Source organism: Eretmochelys imbricata, chromosome 1, assembly GCF_965152235.1.
Source record: "Eretmochelys imbricata isolate rEreImb1 chromosome 1, rEreImb1.hap1, whole genome shotgun sequence".
Taxonomy (NCBI): Eukaryota; Metazoa; Chordata; order Testudines; family Cheloniidae; genus Eretmochelys; species Eretmochelys imbricata.
This window is the reverse complement of record NC_135572.1, coordinates 64,091,820-64,118,137: the sequence shown is the minus strand read 5'-3', so window position 1 is coordinate 64,118,137 and position 26,318 is coordinate 64,091,820. Positions and strand designations below refer to the sequence as shown.

General features: G+C 45.4%; 1 protein-coding gene across 2 annotated transcripts in view; it reads right to left on the bottom strand.

Annotated features, from left to right (window-relative positions):
- Positions 1-3,961, bottom strand: part of VWA8 (von Willebrand factor A domain containing 8) — a 289,992-nt gene extending 286,031 nt beyond the window's left edge. For both annotated transcript variants that reach the window (XM_077811982.1, XM_077811992.1), the window contains exon 1: positions 3,766-3,961. In XM_077811982.1, coding sequence (XP_077668108.1) covers positions 3,766-3,913 — 148 coding nt within the window. In that variant the 5' untranslated portion in view covers positions 3,914-3,961. The remainder of the gene's footprint in view (positions 1-3,765) is intronic.
- Between the last annotated feature and the right edge of the window lie 22,357 nt (positions 3,962-26,318).

The window sequence follows — 26,318 nt, the reverse complement described above, 5'->3', positions numbered from 1 at the left end:
TGCCCCCTCAAAAATTCTCCCTTTCACCATATGCCAAGAACTCACAGTCTTCCCCATTTCCCTTGTAACTGCTCATCTTAGCCTGCTTACATCTAGAGGGTTGCCAACCTCCTTTCACACACAAGGGGGTCCTTGCTGCCCTCCATTTCCCCCCTAATTTGGAATTTGTAAAATTATTTCTTTTCTCTCTGTCTGGAATATAAGTCATTCAGGCTGTCAACATTTTAAACGCTTTTGGAACGATAGGCAGAGCTGAGATGGGGTATGTTGTTATGCTGGAAGGTGTTAAAAGAAAAAGTTGATGGCAGCCATTTTTTTTTTTTAGACTCTCTAGACAACAACAGATGTGGTTAAAGCTGAGGGTGTGCTAACCAAATGCCAAGAGCTGCCTCCCTCCCACCCGTTTCTGATTTCCACCAAAAATCAATAGGATTCTTCCCATTTTTGTGTATAACATATCCTGCAATTTTGGAATTGATCGCCTGTGGTGTTCAAGAATTATGCCCAGACACACAAGCAGAGAATTGCCATCAGGAGTGTAGGCCTCACTTCGCTCAGCCAATTAAAAGGTTGCACACTTCATTGCTCATAAGCTCAGTCAACAAAGTAAATACATTTTTTAAAAATTTTTCATCACCACCACTTCACTGAAGAAAAGTAACAGACGGTTATACTCCACTGGCTTGGAACATGCAACCTGAATATAAAAATTCTCAAATGGACCAACTCTTGCCCTTTATTCAAGGAATCAAATAATAATCAGAACAAACTAGGATCTCCCATTTGAGCTGCACAAGTGCAAATCTCTCACAAGTATTTCCATGAAGCTTTAGTAACCCCTTTTCTCTTCCCATAATTCTATGACTTCCCCACCCCCCTCTTCATAACTCTCTGACACTGGCTGCCTGCATCTGTTCTTCCACAGCTCTTCATAAGGTGCCAGGAGGCCACTACTCCCTATTGCAAAGAAAGTTAGGGGGAGCTGGGTGCCACCCCTTCACATTTTATAAAACTGTGACAGGCAACCATTCTGTCCCAATACTGAGGAGCTACTGCCACACCAGTATCTGGGATGTGTCTCAGCTTCAGACAATCAGGGCACCAGACTGACTGTTGCTTACCTAGCTGGCTGCAGCTTCCAGCCCCTTCCCAAAAATCTCATTTTGCATAGGGGAAGAGAGGAAACACTATATCAAGAAGCCTGCTAGTGGGGGCAACCCCCTGAAAGCCCATGGAGAAGGTAATGAAAGTACCCATTGTTGCAAAAGAGGAGGAGCAGGTTACCCGACTGCACACCCAAAGTTATCAAAGGTATAGGAGTCCTGGGTCCTGCAAGAGGATGCAGGGAGGACCTAAGGAGAATGAGTCCACTGGAGGAGAATGGGCAATAAACAGAACTCCTAATATCAAGACCTCACAATTCATAGGAACATAGGAATTGCCTTACTGAGTGAGATCCAAAATCCATCTAGTCCAGTAGCTGGTCTCTGTCAGTGGCTTCAGAGGACGTGCAAACCCTGAGGCACAAGGCTTACTATTCCTTCCAAAATTATCATCATTAATTTTGATAACAACAACAGAGTTATCCATAGACATACCCCATCTTCTTTTGAATCTCTCTCAATTCTTGGCCTCAATTTCATCCTCTGGCACAGAGTTTTGTAATCTAATTATGCATTGTGTTAAAAAGTTTCACAGTCTAATTATGCATGGGGTGAAAAAGTACCTCCTTTTATTAGTTTTGAATTTTCCACCTTCTAATTTAATTGAACGCCTTCTTGTTCTTGAGTTACGAGATGTGAGAACTAAAGCTCCTGATCTACCTGTGCTATACTATTACTTACATAACTTTTATCACCCCCCCTCTAATGTATCTCCTTTCTAAGGTAAAAAATCCCAATCTTTTCAATCTCACTTTTTATAAGTTTTTTCCTATTCCAACATCCTCTGAATATTATACTAGCTCATTATATTCTTTCCTCAAACTAGCTCCTTCCTTGATTAACTCAAATCTGTTCAAATATTTGACTGATTGTCTCATTATCTGGCAGCAAATCTGAGTAATAATGCTGTAAGTAAGAATTAAAACAATTACATAAATTTAAGAGACCATCAGGACCCCTCAAAAGGATTCTAGCTCAATAATTCATAATTGGTCATTATTCATTCTATATTTAGGAATTGTGATGCCTTTGTCACACACCCAGAAAAACGTCACCTACTGTTGGCGTATGTTATTGTTTTAAGACCCAGTACTAATTTGTGTGAGGCTGTCACATTTCTTGAACGTCATTATAAGATACTCTGGGATTGTTCAAGGAACAGGGTCCCACTCATCCCAATATATGCAGGACAATGGTCAATTATATGTTCTAACAGTGCTGCTTAAGGGAACATATACAGGTCCTAAGACCATGTTTTAAACCTGTAAAATTGCCTCAAGGTAAGAGGAGTATATTCTACAGGCAAGTCCAATCCTGCAAATAGATCAGCACCATTGGACCCCTGAATTTAGTGGGGTTCTGCCTTCATAAGGTGGCAACCCTATGCAATGTAATGATACAAGTATCACTACTCTGTCCCAGGGGAGTGGTTCTCAAACTATAGGCTGCAGAGCTCTTCCTGATGATCCACAAAATGAAGCATTTTGAAACAAAAGTAATGGACAGATAAGGCAAGTATTCTGGAGGCTCTCTCTCTCATGAGGTGCTTCTCAGAATGGAAAAATTGGTGAATTGTTGCCCTAAAATGAGGCAACATCCCCCAATTTCACTACAAAACCTATACATCCAGTGGAGTTTAGATAGTGAGGAGCTGGGAACTGTCCTGCTCCTATTCCCCAGTTACTTTTGTTTTGACTTTCCAGACAAGTAAAAGGGATACAAGACCCTGAGAAAAAATTTAAAGTAAAATCCACCAAAAAAACCCCAACACACCCAGTGTGTTGAAGATGGCATGAGATGGAAGATACCACTAGTGTGTGAAGAGGAGAGGAGATTAAGACTAGAGAAGATTAAAAACATGTAGCCAGTGAGTTTGGGGATGAGGGAAGGAGGGAATTAGAACTGGATCTGGACAGGTGAGACTGGGATTTGGGAGCAGTAGGGGCTGATGTGGATTAGATTTGGGGGCTGGGATTTGGGGGTAATGGGGATTGATGGTGAGGTGTGGAGGAGGCATTAGAGGCTGATGGTGGTTGGATATGGGGTAGTGAGGGGCTAATGGTGAATGGGGGGGACTAGAATTTGGGTTTATGGCTGAATCTGGGAGCTGGGATTTTTGGGGCACTGGGGGCTGATGGTGGGATTTTGGGGCACTGGGGGCCGATGGTGGGAGGATTTAGGGTCAGTGGGAGTGGATGGGGACACAGAGAGGACTGGAGTTTGGGGACAGTGAAAGCTGATGGTGATTGGATTTGGGGGCAGTGGGGGCTGATGGTGGGATGTGGAGTAATGGAGTTTGGGGGTGGAGGGGTCTGGAGTTCAGGGCCAGTGGGGGCTGATGGTGGCGGGATTTGGGATCAGTGGGAGCTGATAGGGGATGGAAGGGACTGGAGTTTGGGGGCAGTGGGGACTGATGGCGGGGAGTGGAAGGGGCTGGAGTTTGGGGCCGGTGGGGCTGATGGTGATTGGATCTGGGGCAATGGGGGTTGATGGTGGCTGGAGAGCTGATGGGGGGCCGTGGAGGCTCACAGGGGTGTAAAAGTGGCTGGAGTTTGGGGGCGCACTCACACCCCATTAACCCGGGAGCAGGGAGGGGAGTTACCTGCGGCGGCTCCCGGGCCGTGCAGCGCCCTGACCTCCGGCTGCAGCTGCCTCTCCCCAGCCAGGCGGCCCCGCACCACCTGCTGCAAAAGGAGCCGGACTCTCCGCGCTGCGGGGCCGCCGCTGAAGCACAGAAGCCGGGACTGCATGGGGAAGGCCGGGCCGGAGACGCGCACCGGGCAGGCGGGGACCGGGGAAGCGGCAGGCCGGGGGGGGAAGGGAAACGCCGAGGCACAAAGTCCCACCGGAAACTGGTGCCGGCCGGACTCGGGCTGCCCGGGGAGGGAGGCGCCCCGGCGGCTGGTTGTGGCGGCGTTTGCCCCGGGGCCCGATGCTGGGGCCTGGGAGCCAAATCATAGAATATCAGGGTTGGAAGGCCAGTCCCAGCGCTCTCCCATCCGCTTTCATGGGAGCAGGCCCGGGCCCCGAGAGGCAGGGACTGAGTGAACCTGCCCCGAGTGGGTCCGTCTCTCCCCAGCTCAGGGGTGGGGGGAGACATTGCTGGGGTGCTGTGCCATAGTCTCTCAGTAACAGTGGGGGGGAGGGGAATAAACAAGGGGAAATAGTTTTACTTTGTGTAATGATACATCCACTCCCAATCTCTATTCAAGCCTAAGTTAATTATATCCAGTTTGCAAATTAATTCCAATTCAGCAGTCTCTCCTTGGAATCTGTTTTTGAAGTATTTTTGTTGTAATAGTGCGACCTTTTGGTCTGTAATCAAGTGACCAGAGAGATTGAAGTGTTCTCTGACTGGTTTATGAATGTTATAATTCTTGACATCTGATCTGTGTCCATTTATTCTTTTACGTAGAGACTGTCCAGTTTGCCCAATGTACATGGCAGAGGGGCATTGCTGGCACATGATGGCATATATCACATTGGTAGAACGAGCCTCTGATAGCGTGGCTGATGTGATTAGGCCCTATGATGGTGTCCCCTGAATAGATATGTGGGCACAGTTGGCAACAGGCTTTGTTGCAAGGATAGGTTCCTGGGTTAGTGGTTCTGCTGAGTGGTATGTGGTTGCTGGTGAGTATTTGTGTCAGGTTGGGGGGCTGTCTGTATGCAAGGGCTGGCCTGTCTCCCAAGATTTGTGAGAGTGATGGGTCGTCCTTCAGGATAGGTTGTATAAGTCCTTGCCTATAGACAGCCCCCCAACCTGAAGCAAATACTCGCCAACATTCATAAACCAATTGGAGAACACTTCAGTCTCTCTGGTCACTCGATTACAGACATAAAGGTCGCAATATTATAACAAAAAGACTTCAAAAACAGACTCCAACGAGAGACTGCTGAATTGGAATTAATTTGCAAACTGGATACAATTAACTTAGGCTTGAATAGAGACTGGGAGTGGATGTGTCATTACACAAAGTAAAACTATTTCCCCATGTTTATTCTCCCCCTTAATCCCCCCACTGTTCGTCAGACGTTCCTGTTAACTGCTGGCAATGGCCCACCTTGATTATCACTGCAAAAGGTTCTGAGTGATGTTCCATTAGCAGAAAGAGGGATGCAGTACAGTATTGGGATCGGATGACAGCTAGGGTGAAAGGGGAAGTTCGGGAGAAGGCATAGTGACAGCAATGCATGTCTCTGACGAGCTAATAGAAACAGGGATCAGGAAGTGAGGTAAGATTCATGGGAACCAGAGTAAAATGTATGAGGGGACAACGTGTCAAAGAAGGGAAACTGAGAAGAAAAATACTCCTGCGGGAATTCTACGCCAAAAAAATAAAAATTCTGCACGTTTTAAAATTTTGCAAATCTTATTTGTCAATAAATAAATTTGGAGGCTCCAGCATGGCAGTGGGGAGCACAGGGCACTGGCTGCATGGAGGTGGGAGATCATCCTGCAGCCCCCCTCATACAGAGGCTCATTGGGGGATTCCAGGGGCAGGGGCACAAACTCAGCGGTGAGGCTGCACCTGACCCTGACACAGGGCAAGGGCCAGGCTTGCCCCAAAAATACCCCTGGGGTTGGGCCCTACCCCACCACACCAGGTACACCAGGTGTGGGCAGGCAGGCTCAGTCTGGCAGGATCCAAATGTGGAGGGGCTTAGTGTGGGGGTTGCAGTTGTGGGGGGAGAGGGTTTGGTGTGGGGCAATCTGGGCAGCTCAGTGGGGTGGGGGGTCTGGGTGCGGGGGGAATCTGGATGCACGGGAGTTCATTGGGGGTTCTGGGTGCAGTGGGAATGGGACTCTGCAGGGGATCCAGGTGAAGGTGGTTGAGGTTAACAGGGGGACTGGGTATGGGGGGCACCATGGGCAGGGATCCGGGTGTTGCGGGAGTGGTGATTGCTGGGGTAGGTGTCAGGGTGCAGCTGGTTGGGGCTCAGTGGGGATGGGGTCTGGGTGTGGGGAGGATCTGGACACAAAGGGGCTCATTGGTGGGTTCCAGGTGCTGGGGCAATGTGACTCTGCAAGGAGGGTTCAGGTGAAGGTGGTTTGACTCAGGGGGTGTTGGTGTGGGGGGATGGGTCTACGTGTGGGGGGTCATCCAGGTTCAGTGGGCATGGGGCTCATCGGGGTGGGAGTTTGAGTGTAGGGGGTTCAGTGGGTGGTGGTCTGGGTGCAGGGGTGGGGGTGTGGATGTAGGGGGGGTGGGGCTCAGCAGTGATGCTCCGGGTGCAGGGAGTTGGGCTCAGCAGGGTGGGGCTTGGTTGTGGGTGTCTCAGTGGAGGGAGGCTGGGTATGGGGGGTCCATCCACACGGGTTGGGCAGCCAAGGGGCAGCTCCCCGTACAATGAGTCCTCCCTCCACAGCTGAGAAGCAATGGGGACAAGAAGCGGGGGCATGGGGGGAGATGCAGCAGAAGAGCAAGTCCTGTCCTCTTCAGCCTAGCTGGGACTAGCAGCTGAGCCTGACTCAGGGTAGAAGCCACCGGCCAAGGCGTCACCAGCCCCTTCCCCACACAGTGATTTACCTCTCCACCAGCTATTCCAAAAGCCTGAAACAATGCACCCATGCTGATGGAGAGGGGTGTATGACCACTCTTGTGGCTTCCCTTTGCTTCCCCATCAGAAAGTCATTTTTATGAGGGGAAGCAAAGAAATCTGCAGGGGACGTGAATTCTGCGCCCATGCAGTGGTGCAGTATTCCCTCAGGAGTAGAAAAGGTCTCAAGAGTGACAGGAGACCAGCAGAAGGATCAAAGGACAAAGGGTCCAAGAGAGGTTAAAAATATGGACAGAAAACAATAAAATGAGATACAACTGGGGCATAAACAAACTAATATCCCTTGAGAAAAATAATCAGAAACGTTTTTGATGAGACCAGAATCCTGAAAATCGGTGATGCCAAAACAGGCTTTGGGATGATTGTGGATAGCAAATTAGAGGTGATTTTTGCAATTATATGTGACACCAAGAAAGGTCAATGTAATTTTCGGTTGCAGAGGCATGACAGAGCATAGAGGCATACAGTTTGTGTGATGTTGCATCCATTTGCATGTATCGCATCACCAGAGAAGAAAAACTCTGGTGGGAATTCGGAGAAGATCATCTAAAGCCTTAATCCTGCAATTTACTGTGTCCAGGCAATCAGGCTCCACACAGGCTCTGCAAAATGCAGGATTGGAGCCCAAATGAATAAGGCCAGGAATGACTAATTTATGAGGAAAGCGATAAAATAATTAAATATGAATAATATCTACCTTGGTTCTTATAATGCCCCCGTTTCCATAGTATCTTAACTTGACTAAGTGATAGCTAAATATTTGGAGGGTATAAACAATTAAGACAGGAATTTGTTAGTATGGCAGAAGGTTTAACTAGAAGTAATGGGTTGACATTTTAAAAACAGCAGATTATAGTTTAACAAATTGCACGGAAACCTGAGTGTGTGAACTGAGAGAGTGGAATAATCTTCAAAAGGAAATGGTTGAATCCCCATGTGGTAGGGTGTAGCAAACATTTGTATCTTCTCCTGGAGGCCCTGCAGCACCCCATCTAAAAAGGTGCCCATATCAGGGGAAAACAGCTAGTTCATACCTCCAAGAACTGCCTAGAGAGGCAATTTGGGATCAGCTGCTGGCAGAAACAACAAGAATTGGTTCCTAGCTGTTAGAAGGGCCAGGAGTGGGCAGAAGTCAATTACAGCCCAGCAGGTAAGATCAAAAGGGCTGGCTGCTTCTTCTAGGGTCCAGTTCTGGGTGGGGCTGGGATACAGGAGGAAGCATGTCCCGTGTCTTAACCCAAGATGCCTGGCCTCATCGTGGGCCTCACTCTGACAATACCTTTTTGGTTGAGTCAGTGAAGAATTGTTTTTCAGTGTTTAAAACCCCAATGGCTATCTTGAGTTAAATATCAATATGTTGTTGTAAAATTAAGGTGGGCTTGTTTTCTAGTACAAGTGAACCTGAGACAGCCCATCATTGAAGATATTTAAAAAACATACTAGAAATTAAACTACAGGGAACACTCAGTGCAGTGAGATGATGCCTAAAAAGATTTTTTCCATTTTTAATTTCTGTAATTCCATGAGATTCTTCTGAAGGAAGAGTGTTATATAGATTAAATTATCTTTCCTACAAAGACTAAAAAAACTGTAGCTCCACTGTTGCTTCAGGCTCAGGGACGTTAGCCTCATTTTATCCGTCTGTAACCTGGCCCCCCGTCCCCCTTCCACTCTATTCTCTTCCCCTAGATAAAAGCCCTCAGTGACCTAATTTCTTTTATGAACAAGAGCTTCTAGTCATTGGATTATTTTTTCTTTTCTGGCTTCTTGTAATTTAACATGCATGTCTCACTTTTCTGCCTTCCTGTGTCTAGGTATTATTCCTTTCTTTAGTTTGCGAGGATAGTCTATCTAGTTATGTTCCTAATCTGAAGTTCAAGCCTCTGGTCTTGGGAGCAAAGAGGCAAACCTGGAACCACCTCCCCTTTTGTACTGGATGATTTTTTTATTTAAAAATAAACCTAATTCTGTTTGGCTAGCCTTTGCCATTTATTCACTTAGAATGCAGTGTTTGTGGATAAATATAGTTATGATTCCTCATGCACTTCATGTACAGACAATTTTTAGATATTACATGCAAAACACTATGTACAGATAATGTTAAGTTTGCAAATTTAAAGACATAAAAGTCAGGAAATGCAAAAGCTCAAGATCTTAAAACAACATGAACTCACTGGACATAAGAAAAGTTATACTGGGACAGATCAGTGGTCCATCTAGCCCGGTATACTGTCTCTGACAGATGCTTAAGAGGGAATAAGCAGAATAGGGAAATTTTGAGTGATTCTTCCCCTGTTGTCCACTCCCATGCTGGCAGTTGCAGTTGTAGGGTCACCCAGAGCATGGGGTTGTATCCCTGACCATCTTGGTTAACATGATGGATCTATCATTCATGAACTTATCTTAATTCTTTTTTGAAACGTTATACTTTTGGCCTTCACAGCATCCTATGGCAATGAGCTTCCAGGTTGACTATGGGTTCTGTGAAGAAATACTTCCTTTTTTTATTTAAACCTGCTGCCTATTAATTTCATTGACTGACCCCTTGTTCTTGAGTTACGTGAGGGGGTAAATAACACTTCTCTATTCACTTTCTCCGTACCATTCATTATTTCATAGACCTCTATCGTATTGCCCTTAGTCATCTCTTTTCTAAGATGAACAGTGCCAGTCTTTTTAATCTCTTGTATGGAATCTGTTCCTTCCCCTTAATCATTTTTGTTGCCCTTCTCTATACCCTTTCCAATTCTAATATATCTTTTGAGATGGGGTGACTGAAACTGCACACAGTATTCAAGGTGAGGGAACACTGATATATTGATATAGTGGCATTACAATATTTTGTTTTGTTATTTATCACTTTCCTAATGGCTGTCGCCATTCTTAACTTTTTTTGTCTGCCACTGCACCTGGAGTGGCTGATTTCAGAGAACTATCCAGGATGTCTCTTTCTTGAGTGGCAACAGCTAATTTAGACCCCATCATTTTGTAAGTATAGTTGCGATTTTGTTTTCCAGTGTGCATTACTTTGCATTTATCAACATTGAATTTCACCTGCCATTTTGTCATCCAGTCACCCAGCTTTGTACAGATCCTTTTGTAACTCTTTATAGTCAGCTTTAGCCTTAAAATGAGTAATTTTGTATGGTCTGCAAACTTGCCACCTCACTCTTTAACTTCTTTTCCAGATCACTTATGAATATGATGAACAGCACAGCTCCCACTCTAGGTCTGGGGGACCCCACTATTTACCCATTCCATTGCAAAAAACTACCCATTTATTCCTACTCTTTATTTCCTATCTTTGAACCAGCTATTGATCCATGAGAGGACCTTCCCTCTTATCCAATTACTGCCTACTTCACTTACGAGCCTTTGGTAGAGACCTTGTCAAAGGCTTTTTGCATGTCCAACTACATTATATCTAGTGGATCACGCTTGTCCACATGCTTATTGACCCCCCTAAAGAATTCTAATTCTAATAGGTGAGGCATGATTTCCCTTTACAAAAGCCATGCTCACTCTTCCCCAATGTATCATGTTCATCTCTGTGTCTGGTCATTCTGTTTTTCACTATATTTTCAACCAATTTGCCTGGTATTGAAGTTAGGCTTACTAGCCTGTAATTGCCAGGATTCCCTCTGGAGCCTTTTGTAAAAATAGGCATTACATTGGCTATACTCCACTTCACTCATCCACTGGCCCCAGAGCCTGGTTGGCAGGCTTCCTGCTTCTGATGTACTTAAAAAAAAAAGTTGCCATTTAATTTGTGTGTCCTTAGCTCATTGCTCTTCAAATTCTTTCTTGGCCTGTCTTCTTATACTTTTTCGCTTGACTTGCCACAGTTTATGCTCCCTTCTATTTTCCTCAGTAGGATTTGACTTCCATTTTTTCAAGGATGCCTTTTGGCCTCTAAGCACCTATTTTATTCTGCTGTTTAGCTACGGTGGCATTTTTTTAGTCCTTTTTTTTTATTTGGGATATACATTTAGTTTGAACCCCTATTATAGAGTTTTTTAATAGTCTCCATGCAATTTGCAGGCATTTCACCTATGTGACCTTTCCTTTTAATTTCTGTTTAACTAGCGTCCTCATTTTTGTGTAATTCACCTTTTTTGAAGATAAATGCTACTGTGATGGGTTTCTTGGATATTTTTTGCTCAACAAGAATGTTAAATTACATGATGATTGCTACTACTGAGCAGTTCAGCTACATTCACCTCTTGGACCAGATTCTGTGCTCTACTTAGGACTAAATCAAGAATTGTCTCGCCCCTTGTGGATTTCAAGAAGCAGTCATTTATGTTGTGTATCTGTATATTATGAAGCCATGACTCCATAGGTAGTTTTAACCAGTGATGAGCTGTCAGAAGCTGAAGAACTGGTTCCTTCAGTCGCTCCGGGTCTTCGGCAGCACTTTGGCGGCACGTCCTTCAGTCGCTCCAGGTCTTTGGCGGCACTGAAGGACCCGCCACCAAAGTGCCACCGAAGGCCCAGAGCGAGTGAAGGACCTGCCGCCGAAGTGCTGCCAAAGGCTCGAAATGCCACTGGGTGAGTAAAAATTCACAGGGGAGCATCCCCAGCCGAGAACTCAGGCGGGACGGACAGGATGGTCCCGCAGGCCACATGTGGCCCGCGATCCAGAGTTTGCTCACCCCTTTAACAACCGGTTCTAAACCGGCTTCAAAATTTAACAACCAGTTCACGCGAACCGGCTCCAGCTCACCACTGGTTTTAACTAGTTTGCCCTTGTAAGTGTGATTTGATGTGATCTCTTGCCCCAAACCCCAACTTTTTTAAAAGAAGTTTTAATGCTGAAATTCCTTCTCTTTCTATAGCCAAAGAAGAATTTACCCAAAATTTTAGATTACTCAGCTGAGATCTTTTGCACATACAGTAGAATCTCAAAGATACAAATACCAGAGTTACAGACTGAATGGTCATTTACCATGTGAAACCAGGAGTAAACAATCAGCAGCAGAGACAAAAAATAAAAAAAGCGCAAATACTGTACTGCACCTGTATTGCATCTTAAATATAGGCACATCTGGGTTGCCTATCCCCATCCCCACCCCATTTTAAATATATTTAGAAGATTTAAGAGTTAATTTTAGAGAAATTTGTGAACCTCTGAAACGATCATCAGATCCTGGGGAAGCTAATAAGACCTGAATTATTCCTGAAGTAGAATGTGCCATTATACACACACAGTTCAATTGGGGAGTGGGATAGGCAGGGGCACAACCACCTATAAGAGGACAGCTCCAGAGCCCAGGACACACAACAAGGGCCATGAGTGTTAATAATTATATGGAGGTGAGTGGAAGGCTTGGGAGAGTATACTAAAAGGCCAAGGAAGAGAGGTAACAATGGGACTACTCATGTTTATAAAGTTAAGCACATGTAAAAACCTGAGATTATCAGCTTTGTTAAGAGGTGGTCTCTGCCACCTGTAATTGTACAACATCTACCCCAACAAGGACCTCATCTTGATAAGAGGGCTCTGGGCATAACTAATACAGATGATAAACCACTCTGTAGAGCGGGAAACAATTAAAATGCACAACTATAGAACTGTGCTATACCAGTGCAGTAAAGAATGGCAACTGTTTCATACTGTGCATGTACAAGACCCATTGTTAATTGTGTATGTAGTTTAACACCTGTAAAGTTCAAAGTTTAAAGTTCAGTCATTTGAGTTGTGTATATTAAAAAAGTCTTTTTTACGTTCCAAAGTATATATTTTTCCATTTTTGTATCTTCAAAACTGCTCAAATTGAAAAAGCCATCTTTGGGTTAAGAAGAAACATGGAAAGTTTCAAAGAAAAATGTATATAATAGAAAGCTGAATGCAACTACTATGAATACTATGACAACACACTATTATCCAATGGCCTTTGAGCAGGAGATTTCTTTACATTCATGCCGACAGTGGTTCTGTGTGTAGTTATAAATCTTTATTTCTTTTAATGCTTTAGTATTCCTTCTGTTTCCTGGCTAATCACAACTGACTTAGCTCTACACCTGTATTACTTTCTATACATTGCACTCAATCATTCCTCTTCTGTTAGAAGAATGACTCCTTATGTAGTTCTCTCCTGTGATGGAGTGGAAAGATTGAGCAAATGCTCAGGGTGGTTTTCCATAGATGATTTAACACCAGGAACAAACATATTTCATACTTTCATTTCCTAGACTTAACAGACTAATACATTCCTGTTTGGAACTTGAAGATTCTTAACAAAATGCTTTACTTTTTTTAAACAGAGAAAAGATATTTCAAAGAGTGAGAGATCAAACAGCAGCTCTCTGACAGCTTCCAGACTGTTCTCTCTAGTAGCTGTCAGCTGCTTTGCTGCACAGCTGTATATCCAGACTAAATTAATTAGATACAGGTGCAAGCTGTAAAGAACAATATATCATCTTTGACCTGTTCCCAGTCAATTCTAGCACCCAATAAAGAGAGCAGACACCTGCGATGAAAAATCCTGGCTGCACTGAAGTCAATGGCAAAACTTTAATTGACTCAATGAAGCCAGGATTTAATGCCTCATGTTCTGATTGACCCATCTGCAATATATGCAAAGATAAATAACCCTTTACTTGCTCGTAATCTTTTGTATAGAGGATCATCCAGAGCCATATCCAGAAGATGGAAAAGGAAACCCCTTTTGTTATGTTCTTTAGGGAATTCAGTATTTTTTATTCCATCATCCGATAGTGCTAGTAATAACTAGGGTGCTTTTTTTTTTTTGAGTTTATTAATTTCATTCTGATTTTTTTTAAATTCGAGTTTTATGTAGGTGTCCAAAAATCAGGGGTTCTCTCTTTACAGTATATACTGCAATGAGTAATATTTTTGGAATGTTCCCTAGCGTACTTTAGTGCTGTTTCAAAAAGCACTACATTAAAGCACACTAGGAAACATTTACAGTTGAATGTCCTCAGAGTTATGAACACCTCAGGAATGCAGGTTGCTCGTAACTCTAAAATGTTTGTAACTCTAAACAAAACATTATGGTTGTTCTTTCAAAAGTTTACAACTGAATATTAACTTAATACAACTTTGAAACTTTATTATGCAGAAGAAAAATGCTGCTTTCCTTTCCTTTTTTTTTTTTTTTAGTAGTTTACATTTAATACAATACTGTATGTTCACCTTTTTCCCCCTTCTCTGCTGCTTCCTGGTTGCATACGTCCAGTTCCAAATGAGGCGTGTGGTTCACTGGTCAGTTCGTAACTCTGAGGTTCTACTGTAGTGCATACCAGAAGGATCTACATGGACCAATTAATGTGCAACACCTTAGTGTGCTTTAGAAATTACACCTCCCCCAGTCTTTACTGCTCTGTTTAGAAAAACCCTTAGATACAAGTAACCATTTCCAGTGTTCCTCTTTTCTTAAGTCCTATATGGTGTTACATGGTCTTACATTGAAGATTTTTTTTTATTTCACGCTTTAATCTAGGGCAGAGATTGGCAACTTTTGGCACATGGCCTGCCAGGGAAATCTGCTGACAGGCCGGGATGGTTTGTTTACCGGCAGCGTCCGCAGATTCAGCCGATTGCAGCTCTCACTGGCCACGGTCCACCGTGCCAGGCCAATGGGGGCTGCAGGAAGCAGCGGCCAGCACATCCCTTGGCCCGCACCGCTTCCTGCAGCCACCATTGGCCTGGCATGGCGAACCGTAGAAAGTGGGGGGTCCGATCGGCCGAACCTGTGAACGCTGCAGATGAACAAACCGGCCCGGCCCGCCAGCAGATTTCCCTGGTGGGCCACATGCCAAAGGTTGCCAATCCCTGATCTAGGGTTAAAAATCAAGCTATTTATTCTACCACAAAAAGTATTTTAACATATTATTTCTCCTCAGAATAGCATGTAATTGTCTCCTAATTAGTTGATGGTTTGTTTAACTCTTTGTACTAGTACTTTACTCAAGAAGCAAACATTCACTACGTAAAATTGTTTCTTGGTGTTTTTTCCAGGGCTTTGGAGCAGACCTTGGAGCTGGAATGCAGAGCAGCTCCAGAATAGTGAAGCTGCAGGTTTTTGCCTGGAGCTGGAGCAGAGCCAGAGCAAAGCTCCAAAGCCCTGTTTTTTTCAGAATTTTTTAGTTTTTTTTTTTTTTATTCCCTTTTTCTAAATTGAACAGTTAATTAACAAAGAACATTATCAAATTTTAAGCAATAATGACATCTAGGTCAGGAGCTTCTTGGCAATTGATGGCTGACTGGAAGAGTTGAGGTTTACCTAGCCAGTATCTGATTGCTTGGAAATGCCTGCTTTGAAGATAATTGTATTGCAGGCATAAATGCTGTGATTATTTTTTTTTAAGTACACAAGGTAATAATAAGCTATTTTGTTTTTTTCCTTTGCCCATTCTGGCGATTGCAGAATTATGCCTTTTAATTTACTACGCTGGTTGTTTTCTAGCAGCTAAAGATAGTTAATGGAAGTCATTGTAAACACAAAACTTCTTTCGGAACATTTTAGTTCCAGTCAGGGCTGGCTTTACCATGAGGAGAACTGAGGCGGCTGCCTCAGGTGCCAGATTGTGGGGGGGAGGAGGAGAAAGTGGGGAGCACCACTAGGACCCAGAGTGTAGAAAATTGTGTCTGCTGCTGGTGCATGTGTATTCTCTCTGCTCTAGATGCACAGAGATGGTGGAGTGCTGTTCTGGAGGAAGGAGGGCACAAGAGACATAACAGGCAGGCAGGAGAAAAGGTGAGAGGGAATAATAGAAAGCAGCAGGAGCTGCAGGGAGAGAAAGGAGGAGCAGAGGTGAAAGTAAGCCAGCAGGCCCCGGTACGGCATACAGGTAAGAGCCGATGCGCCGTACCGGGACCGGCTTTCCCAGAAGGCAATTTAAAGCCCTGGGGTAGCAGCGGCAGCGGCGGGGTATTTAAAGGGCCCCGGAGCTCCAGCCACTGCTACTGCCCCGGCCCTTAAAATCTCCACCTGAGCCCTGCTGCTCGAGCCTCGGGGTAGCGGCAGCAGGGCTCTGGCAGGGATTTAAAGGACCCCGGAGCTCCAGCTGCCACCACCACCGAGGGCCTTTAAATCCCCGCCGGAGCCCTGCTGCCGAAGCCCTGGGGTAGCGGCAGTGGGGCTCCGGAGTGGATTTAAAGGGCTGGGGCGATAGCGGCGGCTGGAGCCCCAGGGCCCTTTAAATTCCCGATGAAGCCCGGCCACCGCTACTCCAGGGCTCGAGCAGCAGGGCTCAGGCGAGGATTTAAAGGGCTCAGGTTACCGGCAGCCACTACCACAGTGGAGCCCCAGGCCCTTTAAAGCTCTGCCAGAGCTCAGAGCCCCAGGGTAGTGGTGGTAGCCAGGAGCCCCCAGCGCTCCTCAGTGATTTAAAGGGCCCGGGGGCTCCCCTGCGGTAGTGGCAGCTGGAGCCCTGGGCCCCATTAAATCGCCCCTGAGCCTCGGAGTTCTCAGCCACCTCTGCAGCTAGTAGCTCGGGGGTGATTTAAAGGGCCCCGGGCTCCAGCTGCCACTACCGCAGCTGGAGCCCTGACCCTTTAAATCAAGATTTAAAGGCCCTGGGGATTTAAGGCCCTGCCTCTTCTGGTTAAGGCCACGCCTCTTCTGGTTGAGGCCACGCCCCCTGCTCAGGACTCCGGCATACCAGTAAGTCCTCTAACTTACTTTCACCCCTGAGGAGGAGCCTCTTATGTACCTCTCTAGCACCTCCAGGAGTCTGGACTGATTAACACCAGCTTCTCAGGGAGCTTCCTGTTTCCTGCTGCTTCCCTGAACCCACTTGAGGAGAACAGACTGCAGGGGTGAAAGTAAGTCTAGTGACTTACTGGTATGGGGCTGGGCTGGGGCCGGCTCTGGCCCCCAGAAGGGGCGGGGCCTCGGGCAGAAGGGGTGGGGCTGGGGGAGGTCCTAGCCAGCCCCGGCCCACCCGTACCAAGTGCCTCCTTCCCCCTTCCCGGGGTAACAGTGGCAGCCGGGGGCTCTGGCAGCAGTTTAAAGGGCCCTGGGTGGTAGTGGCGGCCGAGCCCTGGGCCCTTTAAATTGTCCCCGGAGCCCCACCGCTGCTTCCCCAGGGCTCCGGCAGCAGGGCTCCGGGGACGGGGCTCCGGCCGCCACTACCACCCCGGGCCCTTTAAATCGTCCCTGGAGCCTGCCGGAGCCCTGGGGAAGCAGCAGCGGGTCTCCAGGGATGATTTAAAGGGCCCAGGGCTCAGCCACCACTACCACCCAGGGCCCTTTAAATTGCTGTCCTAGCCCCGCCGCCACTACCCCAGGGCTCCGGCAGCGGGGCTCTGGCAGCAATTTAAAGGACTGGGGGCTCCAGCTGCTGCTGGGAGCCGCAGGCCCTTTAAATTGCTCCTGAGGAAGCCGATCCACCCCGGTACGGCGCACCGGCTCTTGTTGGTACGCCGTACCAGGGCGTACTGACTTACTTTCACCTCTGACAGGCAGTCAACTGAAGTAGTAGGAGCCAGTTAGGCCCTTAAAACGCTGATATCTTCCCTCACTCAGGCCCTGCTACCAACTGCTTATTTGTCCCCTTCAATTGAGTGTTGAGAGCCAATCTAGCTGGCAGAGAACAGCATTCATGAGTGAAAGAAGAAAACGCCCCTCTTGGGCAGCATTCAGAAAAAGAAAGAAAGCAAAGGAAGCTTTTCTATCTAAGCAGGAAGGCGCTCTCCTGCGATGCATAGACACAAATGTTCACGGTGAGCCTTCCGGCCCCTGTGAGGATGTGAGTAATGAGGAGATGCCTGATCTTCCAGTTAGTCAGAGTGCAGGTGACCTGGTAGCTGTTGCAGCATCCATATCTCCATCTCAAATGTATGTAATCATGCACATTCCTGAAGAAAAGTGTAGATCAGAGAAGAGTGTGGTAGAGGCACAAGAAACAGCTGCTGCTGAGTTTAGTTCCTTAAGTCTAGATGATCCAGGACTGGACCCACTTGAGCAGTAGCCTGAGGGACCTTCTTGTATTGCATGGGCCACAGCAAGTGAAAAACTTCATGTTCCCCAAAGACAATGAAAACAGAAGTTTCCATTCAACACATTACTGGTGTGAAATCCCCAGTGGTGACAAAGTGGAGAGGCCATGGCTTATATACTGAAAACCCAGAATGCTGCATACTGTTTTTGTTGCAAACTCTTCCAGTCTAATGTTCCAGCCACATTGGGTTCTACAGGAACAAAGGACTGGAAAAGCTGGCTAGAAATCTGGCATGCCATGAGAAGGCAGCAAATCACCAGAGATCATTCCATAGGTGGAAAGAGCTTGATATGAGACTAAGGTTAAAGGCTACCATAGATGATCAGCATCAAGAGAAGATTGCATCAGAGTCTCTTTACTGGCAAAATGTTCTGAAAGGGCTCATTGCCATTGTGAGAATGCTTGCTACCCAAAACCTAGCACTGCATGGCACTTCAGATCAGTTGTATGTGCCAAAAAATGGAAACTTCCTTAAAATTGTGGCGCTGATATCTGAGTTTGATGCTGTACTCCAGGAGCATCTAAGACTCGTCACCACCCAAGAAATGTACACACACCACTACCTTGGAAAAACAATTCAAAATGAGATCATACAGTTACTGGCAACAGAAGTCAAACAGAAGATTGTGGCAGATCTGAAATCAGGAAGATATTACTCTGTTATTCTAGCCCTGACATCAGCCATATGGAACAAATTACTTTAATGGTGCGTTTTGTAACAACAGAACCTAGTGAAAATGTCCCTGCAATAGTGACTGTCAGAGAGCATTTTCTAGAATGTATTGACACTGATGATACTACAGGAGCTGGAATGACAAATGTGCTTCTTAAAAAGCTGGAAGATACAGGAATTGCGATAGCTGACATGAGAGGTCAGGGCTACGATAATGATGCCAACATGAGAGGAAAGAACAAAGGAGTGCAGACACAGATCCAAGAGTTAAACCGTCGAGCTTTTTTCGTCCCATGCAGTTCTCATTCATTGAACTTGGTGGTCCATGATGCAGCATCAGCTTCTAGTGAGGCTGCTGAATTTTTTAATGTACTTCAAAGCATCTATGTATTTTTCTCTGCATCAACTCATCAATGGCAAATTTTGAAGCAACATCTGGGAACATCCTCTCTGACACTGAAACCACTGAGCCACACGATGGGAAAGTTGAGTGGAGGCGATAAAGCCTATCAAACACCAAATTCGGAAGATAGATGATGCCATAGTTGCCATTATGGAGGATAATGCTATGACAGGAATTGTTCGTGGGAGAACAGTGGCAGAGGGAAATGGAATCACCAGAAACATACATACCTTCAAATTTCTGTGTAGCTTAGTGTTGTGGCATGACATACTGTTTGAAATAAATGTTGTAAGCAAGAGACTCCAAGGTGTTGATCTTGATATATCTGGAGCAATGGAACAACTGGACAAAGCAAAGTCATCCCTACAGTCTTACCGGTCAGACGAGGGATTTCAAAATGTTCTGAAGAGTGCACAGAAGTTGGCAGAGGAACTTCACACTGAAGCTATTTCCCACCAATTCAAGAATACAAGAATCGCTGAAGAAGAAGACATTTTGATTATGAGGCATGGGATAATCCCATAAGAGGCCCCAAACAACAATTCAAAGTTGAATTCTTTAACCAGGTGTTAGATTGTTCAATACAGTCAGTTGAAGAATGTTTCATGCAGCTTGAGGAACACAGCAGTATATTTGGGGTGTTGTATGATATTCCAAAACTGCGCACTATACCTGAGGAAGACCTACACCAGCAATGCAGGGCACTAGAGACAGTGTGGACACATGATGACATGCATGATATTGATGTGAGTGATTTAGGTGATGGACTGAAAGCCCTTTCAACATACATTTCAGCAGGATCAACTCCAAAGGCTGTTCTTGAATATATGTGCACAAATACAATGACCACCCTCTTTCCAAATGCTTTTGTTGCTCTGCGCATACTTCTAACACTTCCTGTAACAGTTGCCAGTGGAGAATGCAGCTTCTCCAAGCTGAAGTTAATAAAAACACATCTACGCTCCACAATGACACAGGAGAGGCCGGTCAGCCTTGCAACTATCTCAATAGAGCATGAGCTGGCCCAGACTGTGGACCTTCAGGAATCAGTTCAGATCTTTGCAGCCAAGAAGGCACAGAAAGCACCACTTTGATTATTCAAACAGATAAAAATGCCCGTGTTTACTATGCAGACAAAAAAAGTGACATTTGCTGTTCAGGCATTTGAAAGTTAAGTGTTACTTAAAATTTTTGAACAAGGCATTTTAAGTTGTTAGTTCTCCTTTATTGGGGTAGGTAGCAGAGCAGTACTATGAGAGGAGTAGAACAGGAAGAAGGCAGAATTGAGACCTTTCAAAGTTTTGGCCCAAGCGAAAGGGTATGGGGCGTCATTTGAGCTCCCTGCCTCAGGTGCCAAAATGTTGTGGGCCCGCCCTGGTTTCAATGTTCCACTTTCCATAAGTATATGGATGGCACCAAAAGCTTGTAGAAGTGTGTAGGGGATAGAAAGAGTTCCACTGCATGCTTTCTCTCTACTTGGTCCCCACAGAAGCCATGCTTATTCCACATGATCAGGGCCATGGCTACAGCCAGCCTTTGGGGACTACAAACCCCATTGTTCTGGTATGTCTGTCACGGTTTGGGAGACCTAGAAATGTCAAGCCAATTTTTTTTTTTTAAATAAGAGTCTAGGATTAGTTGCAACAGCTTTCATTCCAGCAGGCTCCCATTAGCTTCTGTGGGGTTCCATGTAGATTCAGGACTCTATGTGCATGCTATTGAAGGATCAGGTCCTAGTCCTTTTCATTACACGTATAGTCTTGACAATGTAAGCTGATCATTAGGACACTAATCAATATGGTCTGGATACACAGGGATTTATGTGCTATGAGGCTCAGTATAGCAATGCCTAACTTTTAGACACCTAGAAAAATCACAGGAACAACATTGTCATCAACAAAGCCTGGGTTCGGCACATAGGCAGCCGGCTATACGGTGTTTTGGAAGAGACAGGCACCTAAGAATGCAATCCACAAAAAGCCAGTATGCTAGATGGGGAGCTGCCTGTCAGGAATGAGGACTTGCAGTTGCACCTGCCTGGGCTCAGACTGCCTGTGAGCACAGCTGAGCCACATTAGGGCTGCCTGATAAGCTTCTTTGTCTTATCAGCCAGAGTGGTCAAACAGCAACCAATGGTCCCTGGCTGCTCAACATACGTACCTGCAGCTGTGATCTCTCCTATGCCTGTCCTGCTCCTAGCCTTCCTAGTCTCATCCTCTCCTGGGTCAGTTTAAGGAGTTTGTCCATGCCATATCAGTAATCTTTTGATGACCTGTACCACACATGCACAACAGAGACCAAACTCTGGACCCTGGCTGGTAGCCAGCTATGCTGCAGGTTTTCACCACCTTTGTGGTGGACATCAAATGGATGAATCTGCTCAGTGCTACCACTTCCAGCTCAGCTTGAATGATGACAACATGGACAAGCTATCACAAGTAGAACCCCCAATCAGCCTGGATGCATTTATTAACCCATGTATTAAGATTGATGACTGGCTATCAGACCACCTTGAAAGAAAGAACCACTCAATCCATACCTGCTCCACCAACCCTGGTCTGCTGACCTCCAGTAACCTTCTCCACATGCACACATACCAAACCCATGCAAGCTGACATAGACATGGCCTTATCTCTCTGATGCCGGACACCAGGCCAACATTTTTACTGTGGGATCGGTGCACTTCTAGTCTACTGCTGAACAGGAAGAGGTGGTCTGCATCTCAGGCGGGAAATAGAGAGGGCTGGGCATCTTCCTCTCAAGACCGCAAATGACCTCTGCACTTGTCCACCAGTATCCTAGCAGCAGTCAACCAACCTTCTACTTTGAGAGATTCTGCCATGTCAGAGGTCAGCTTGACAGCACTAATAGACTCTGGTGCTTCCAGCTGTTTTACGGACTCAGATTTTGCTCAAGGTCGCGGAATTCAGATACACTTCAAGGCTCTCTCTCTCACCTGGTTGAATCCATTGACAGATCACTTCTCTCTTGGAGTCCTGTCAAGCTTCCAAACCAGCTCTTCAGGGACACCATGAAACCCTTCAGTTCAATCTGGTACATTCCCCACATTCTCTGGTCATCCTCAGGATCACCTGGCTTTCTACCCATGACCTATAGATCCTTTGGAAGTTCTGGCAAAGTTCCATTCTGCTCATCATTCTGCAACAAATAGTCCTGCTTCCTCAAACCTGGGTTCAAATTAGAAGCAATGCGCAATTCAACCCCAAGGACACACTGCCCTTCTGGGGCCACAAGAACAGCAGTGATGGACTGTGAAACCACAGATATCGGCTACCCACACAAGATCGGTAAAACACCAGGACCTTGCAGATGTTTATGGCAAGAGGAAGTCAGACATACTTCCCCCTCTCCTCTCCCTGCCACCCCATCATTGCTATGACTGGCACATAGACCTCCAGCCAGGGGCTGAGATTTCATTTGGCCGTATTTACTCCCTCTGGGATCCTGTGTTGGATAGAACCTGAAAAAGAGATTAATCCAATCTGCCTATCCAGCTTCCCAGCAGGAACCCCAGTTTTCTTAGTGTCTAAGAAAGATGGCTCCCTGTGCCCTTGCAGGGACTAGCAAGCAAGATACCCTTTGCCTCATTAATGAGCTTTGAGAGACTTCATTCCACAAGGATTTTCACCAAGCTGGACCTTTGTGGGGCCTACAACCTATTCCATATCTTGGCAGAGGATAAATAGAAGATAGCATTCCACATCCATGACAAGCTTTTCAGATACCTATTGATGCCCTTGGCCTATATAATGCTCCCACAATCTTTCAGCACTTTATCAATAACACATTTAGGGACATGTTGGACCAGTTTCTGCTGATCTATCTAGATGACATCCTTATGTTTTCTGAGAACAAGGCCCTTCGTAATCAACATGTACACTGTGTTCTGGAGAGGCTTCACCAGAGCCACCTCTATTGTAAATTAGAGAAATGCAAATTTGATCATAGCATGTTCAAGTTCCCTGGGTGTATATTATCCCCAGGTGGGTTAACTATGGAACCCCACAAAGTGTCTGCCATTTCTGAGTGGTCTGCTCCAAGTGACATGCATGGGGTACAATCATACCTCAGTTTTGCCAACTTCTATTGGCATTTCATCAAGAGGCTTTCCCACCTGGTAGCTTTCATTACAGCACTCCTTTGAAAGTGGAGCCAATTTATCTGTTCCAGAGGCCTAATCTGCCTTTAACCAGCTGAAGAAGGCTTTTACTACTGCTCCCCTCCTTGCCCATCCTGACCCTACCAAGGTTTTCATCATGGAGGCCGATGTATTGAATTTCACTACAGGAATTGTCTATAAGTGGGACCCTGTAACCAAGTCCACCGTTGTGCCTTCTACTGCAGAACACTAAGCCTGGGTGAGTGGAACTATGACATCTGAGACAAGGAGCTGCTCCCAATTAAGGCAGGTTTTGAGGAATGGCATCATCTCCTTAAAGGAGCCCAATTCCCAATTCAGATCCTTACAGACCACAAAAACCTGGCATGGCTTTGTACAGCCCAAAATCAAAATCAGTGCCAGATCCGTTGGTCTGTTTTCTTCACCCAATTTGATTTAATTGTTACATACTGCCCAGGTGCAAGAAACGGGAAGGCAGATGCCTGTTTTGCAGGGATGAACTTGCTGAGTCATGCACACCTCATTCAGCCATCCTTAGCCATCCAACGTCACTCTTGGAACAATAGACAGGGACCTAATGTCACTCATTCAATTCCCACTGCCTCATGAGCACTTCACCATCAGACCTGCAAGACCTCAAGTGATGTAAGCACTCAGATTAGTTCAGAGTTTTGGTTGTAGGATGGAATTCTCTACCATGGAGACTGCATTTATGTTCCATTTGGCCCTCTGAGGTGCAAGGCTCTTGGATTATGTCCTGACTCCCAGGTCACTGCCATTTTGGTCGAACTAAAACCAGGAACTTGGTTTTGCAAAACTTCTGGTGGCCAGATTTACACTCCTATGTCAGGAAATACATTGACTCCTATGATCTGTATTCCAAGACCAAGAACTCTTGTGAAAGGGCATTTGGTCTTCTTCAGCCCCTACCCATCCTGTCTCAGCCCTGATCTACTATGTCCCAGTATTTCATAATAGAAATACTCTGCTCCTGTGGATGTTTAGTTGTATTGGTCACTGTTGGTCTCTTGACCAAGATAGCACACTTTATTCCCCTCTGTCATGGTTCCCGCCACCCTGGAAGCCACTGGTCTCTCTCTTGAACCTGTGTTCTGGCTCCATGGACTACTGTGGGGCATTGTCAGACCGAGGCTCATAGTTTATCTCCTTCTTCTGGCAAAAACTGTTTAAACTCTTGGGTATAGAATGCCTTATTTCCTCTGTATATCATCCACAGACCAACAGACAGTCAGAGCAGGTGAACCAGATTCTCCAACAGTACCTGTAGTGCTTCATGCCACCAGGATGACTGGGTCTCCTTGCTCCCATATGCCAAATTTGCTTATAACAACATGATCCAGGCCTCCACTCAGCAGAGCCTGTTTTATGCCAATGTTTCCACCTTCACTTCCACACAGGGCAGCCTATGAGCTCCTTGGTCACTCCAGCACTGGACCTGGTCACCCATCTGAATTATGTACAAGAGCTCACAGAAGACCTATAAGCAGCTAAAAAGCTCTACAAGAAGTATGCAGATAAGGGCCATCAAGCCACACCTAAACTAGCTACTGGAGGTCAATTAAAAAATCTCTGGTCCCCCCCCAGCCTGTAGCCAAGTTACATCACCAATACATGGGACCATTAGAGATCACTGAACATTAATAAGTTCTAGTGCCTCAATGCTTTTGAGCAAGGATTTGAAATTTGGCAGGGAATTCATCTTGATGGTGGGAGTGTTTTTTGCTATCCTTGGGAAAGTCTGCTTAAATTTGACCACATTATGAGCCTCTGAAAATCATAGTTTTCATGTGGTCAATAGAGATTTGTTACAGTTTGGTAGTCAAGTTCTCTGACAATTGTCTGTATCACAGTAGCATAGCAGTATCACTGTAATTAAGGTTGCATCACAACTTCTGTTTAGAGGACTTAAAGGTCAACCTCTAAAGTCAACATGCTTAGTTATATTCCTTTGAAATTTGGTGTGCTTCAGGCAGAAACAGCATAGGGTTAGTGACCCATATTTGGGGACATTTGGTATAGGGGTTGTAGAGATAAAAGCTCTGAAAAGATAACCATTTTGAAAAAGTTTCTAGCTTTGATTGACTGGGGTTTTGTTTTTTGCTCAGAGCTAAAGCTTAAACTATTGATGTGAAACAGGTCAAAATGGTCTCACTCTGGCAAGTTTTACCCAACATTGGGTGCAATGCACCCATTTTGGGAGACCCAAATTGAAACTGCTAATTAAGAAATGTACAATTGTAGTGTTAGATGGAATCCTGTGGATGAGTGTGAACGGTCTGTAGGAAGTAAAGAGCTTGTACATTTCAGCAACTGTGGGTATAGCAGAGAAAAGGTATGTGTGTAGATGGGACTTACCTTGTGGGTCATTGCTGAAAGAGGGCAGAGTTAAGATTACATGGGCAACCTTAATTGCTCATTTCATGGTTTTCAGAAACTTGAGTTTTGCTCAACTCAGCGTTCTGCAAAGGGACGACATACCACCAAGCAACCATAACTCTGTGTTAATGTGCTATTTTTTTCCATTAAAAATTGAGCATACTTAGGTTTGGCAGAATTTTTTATTTTTATCACTTAAAATAAACATTTATCAATTTAAATTTGTACAGCAAAATTATGGGGTTTAAGCATTTTATTTTTATTGATTTAAATTTTCAGTTGCGTGAAATTGTTGTGCAGTCAGACAGTTATTTAATGACAGGAGATTCAAAGAGTTAAAGTTTTCTAACAAACAATTTGTCAACATCACATGTCAAAATACAAAGTAAATATGCCTAAACTAAAGGTCTTAAGCTGCATTCATCTTGTTTTGCCTACCTGTAAATTTAGATAATTTTCTATGGAAATACATTTTATCTGTTTGTGTATATGGTGAAATAGATGTTTACCGACAATTACCGTTAAAATCTAATCCTTCCAAGCCTTAGCATATGCCAGTCCAGAACTGCAGGGACTGAGCAGGATTTTCCATGCAATAGCTCCTCCTAGCCGCCAGGGGCCACTGTGGTGGCTGGCACAGCAACAGAGAAGAAGACTGTCTCTTGTGTGCTCTCACTGTTCCCTCTGCTGGCTCTCAGGCAGTGAGGAGGAGGAAGCAAGCAGGCTGCGTGGAATGCACAGGGGTGAGGAATTGACTTGGGGGTGAGATACTGGGACAAAGGTCCAAGCAGGAATGGGGTTAGAAACAAGGATGTGGATCCAAGATAATGGGGGCCTGGGATGTAGAGGCATGGGGGATTAAGGAAACAACTGGGACAAGGACAGGTGTGGGGGGGCAGAAGCAGGAGAGTCTGAAACCACTAGAATACACTCCCCTCAGAACCTAGAAGACAGCTAAGGTTTCCTCTGTCTCAACATTCCTCTGCTGTCAGCAAATAGCTGTGAAAT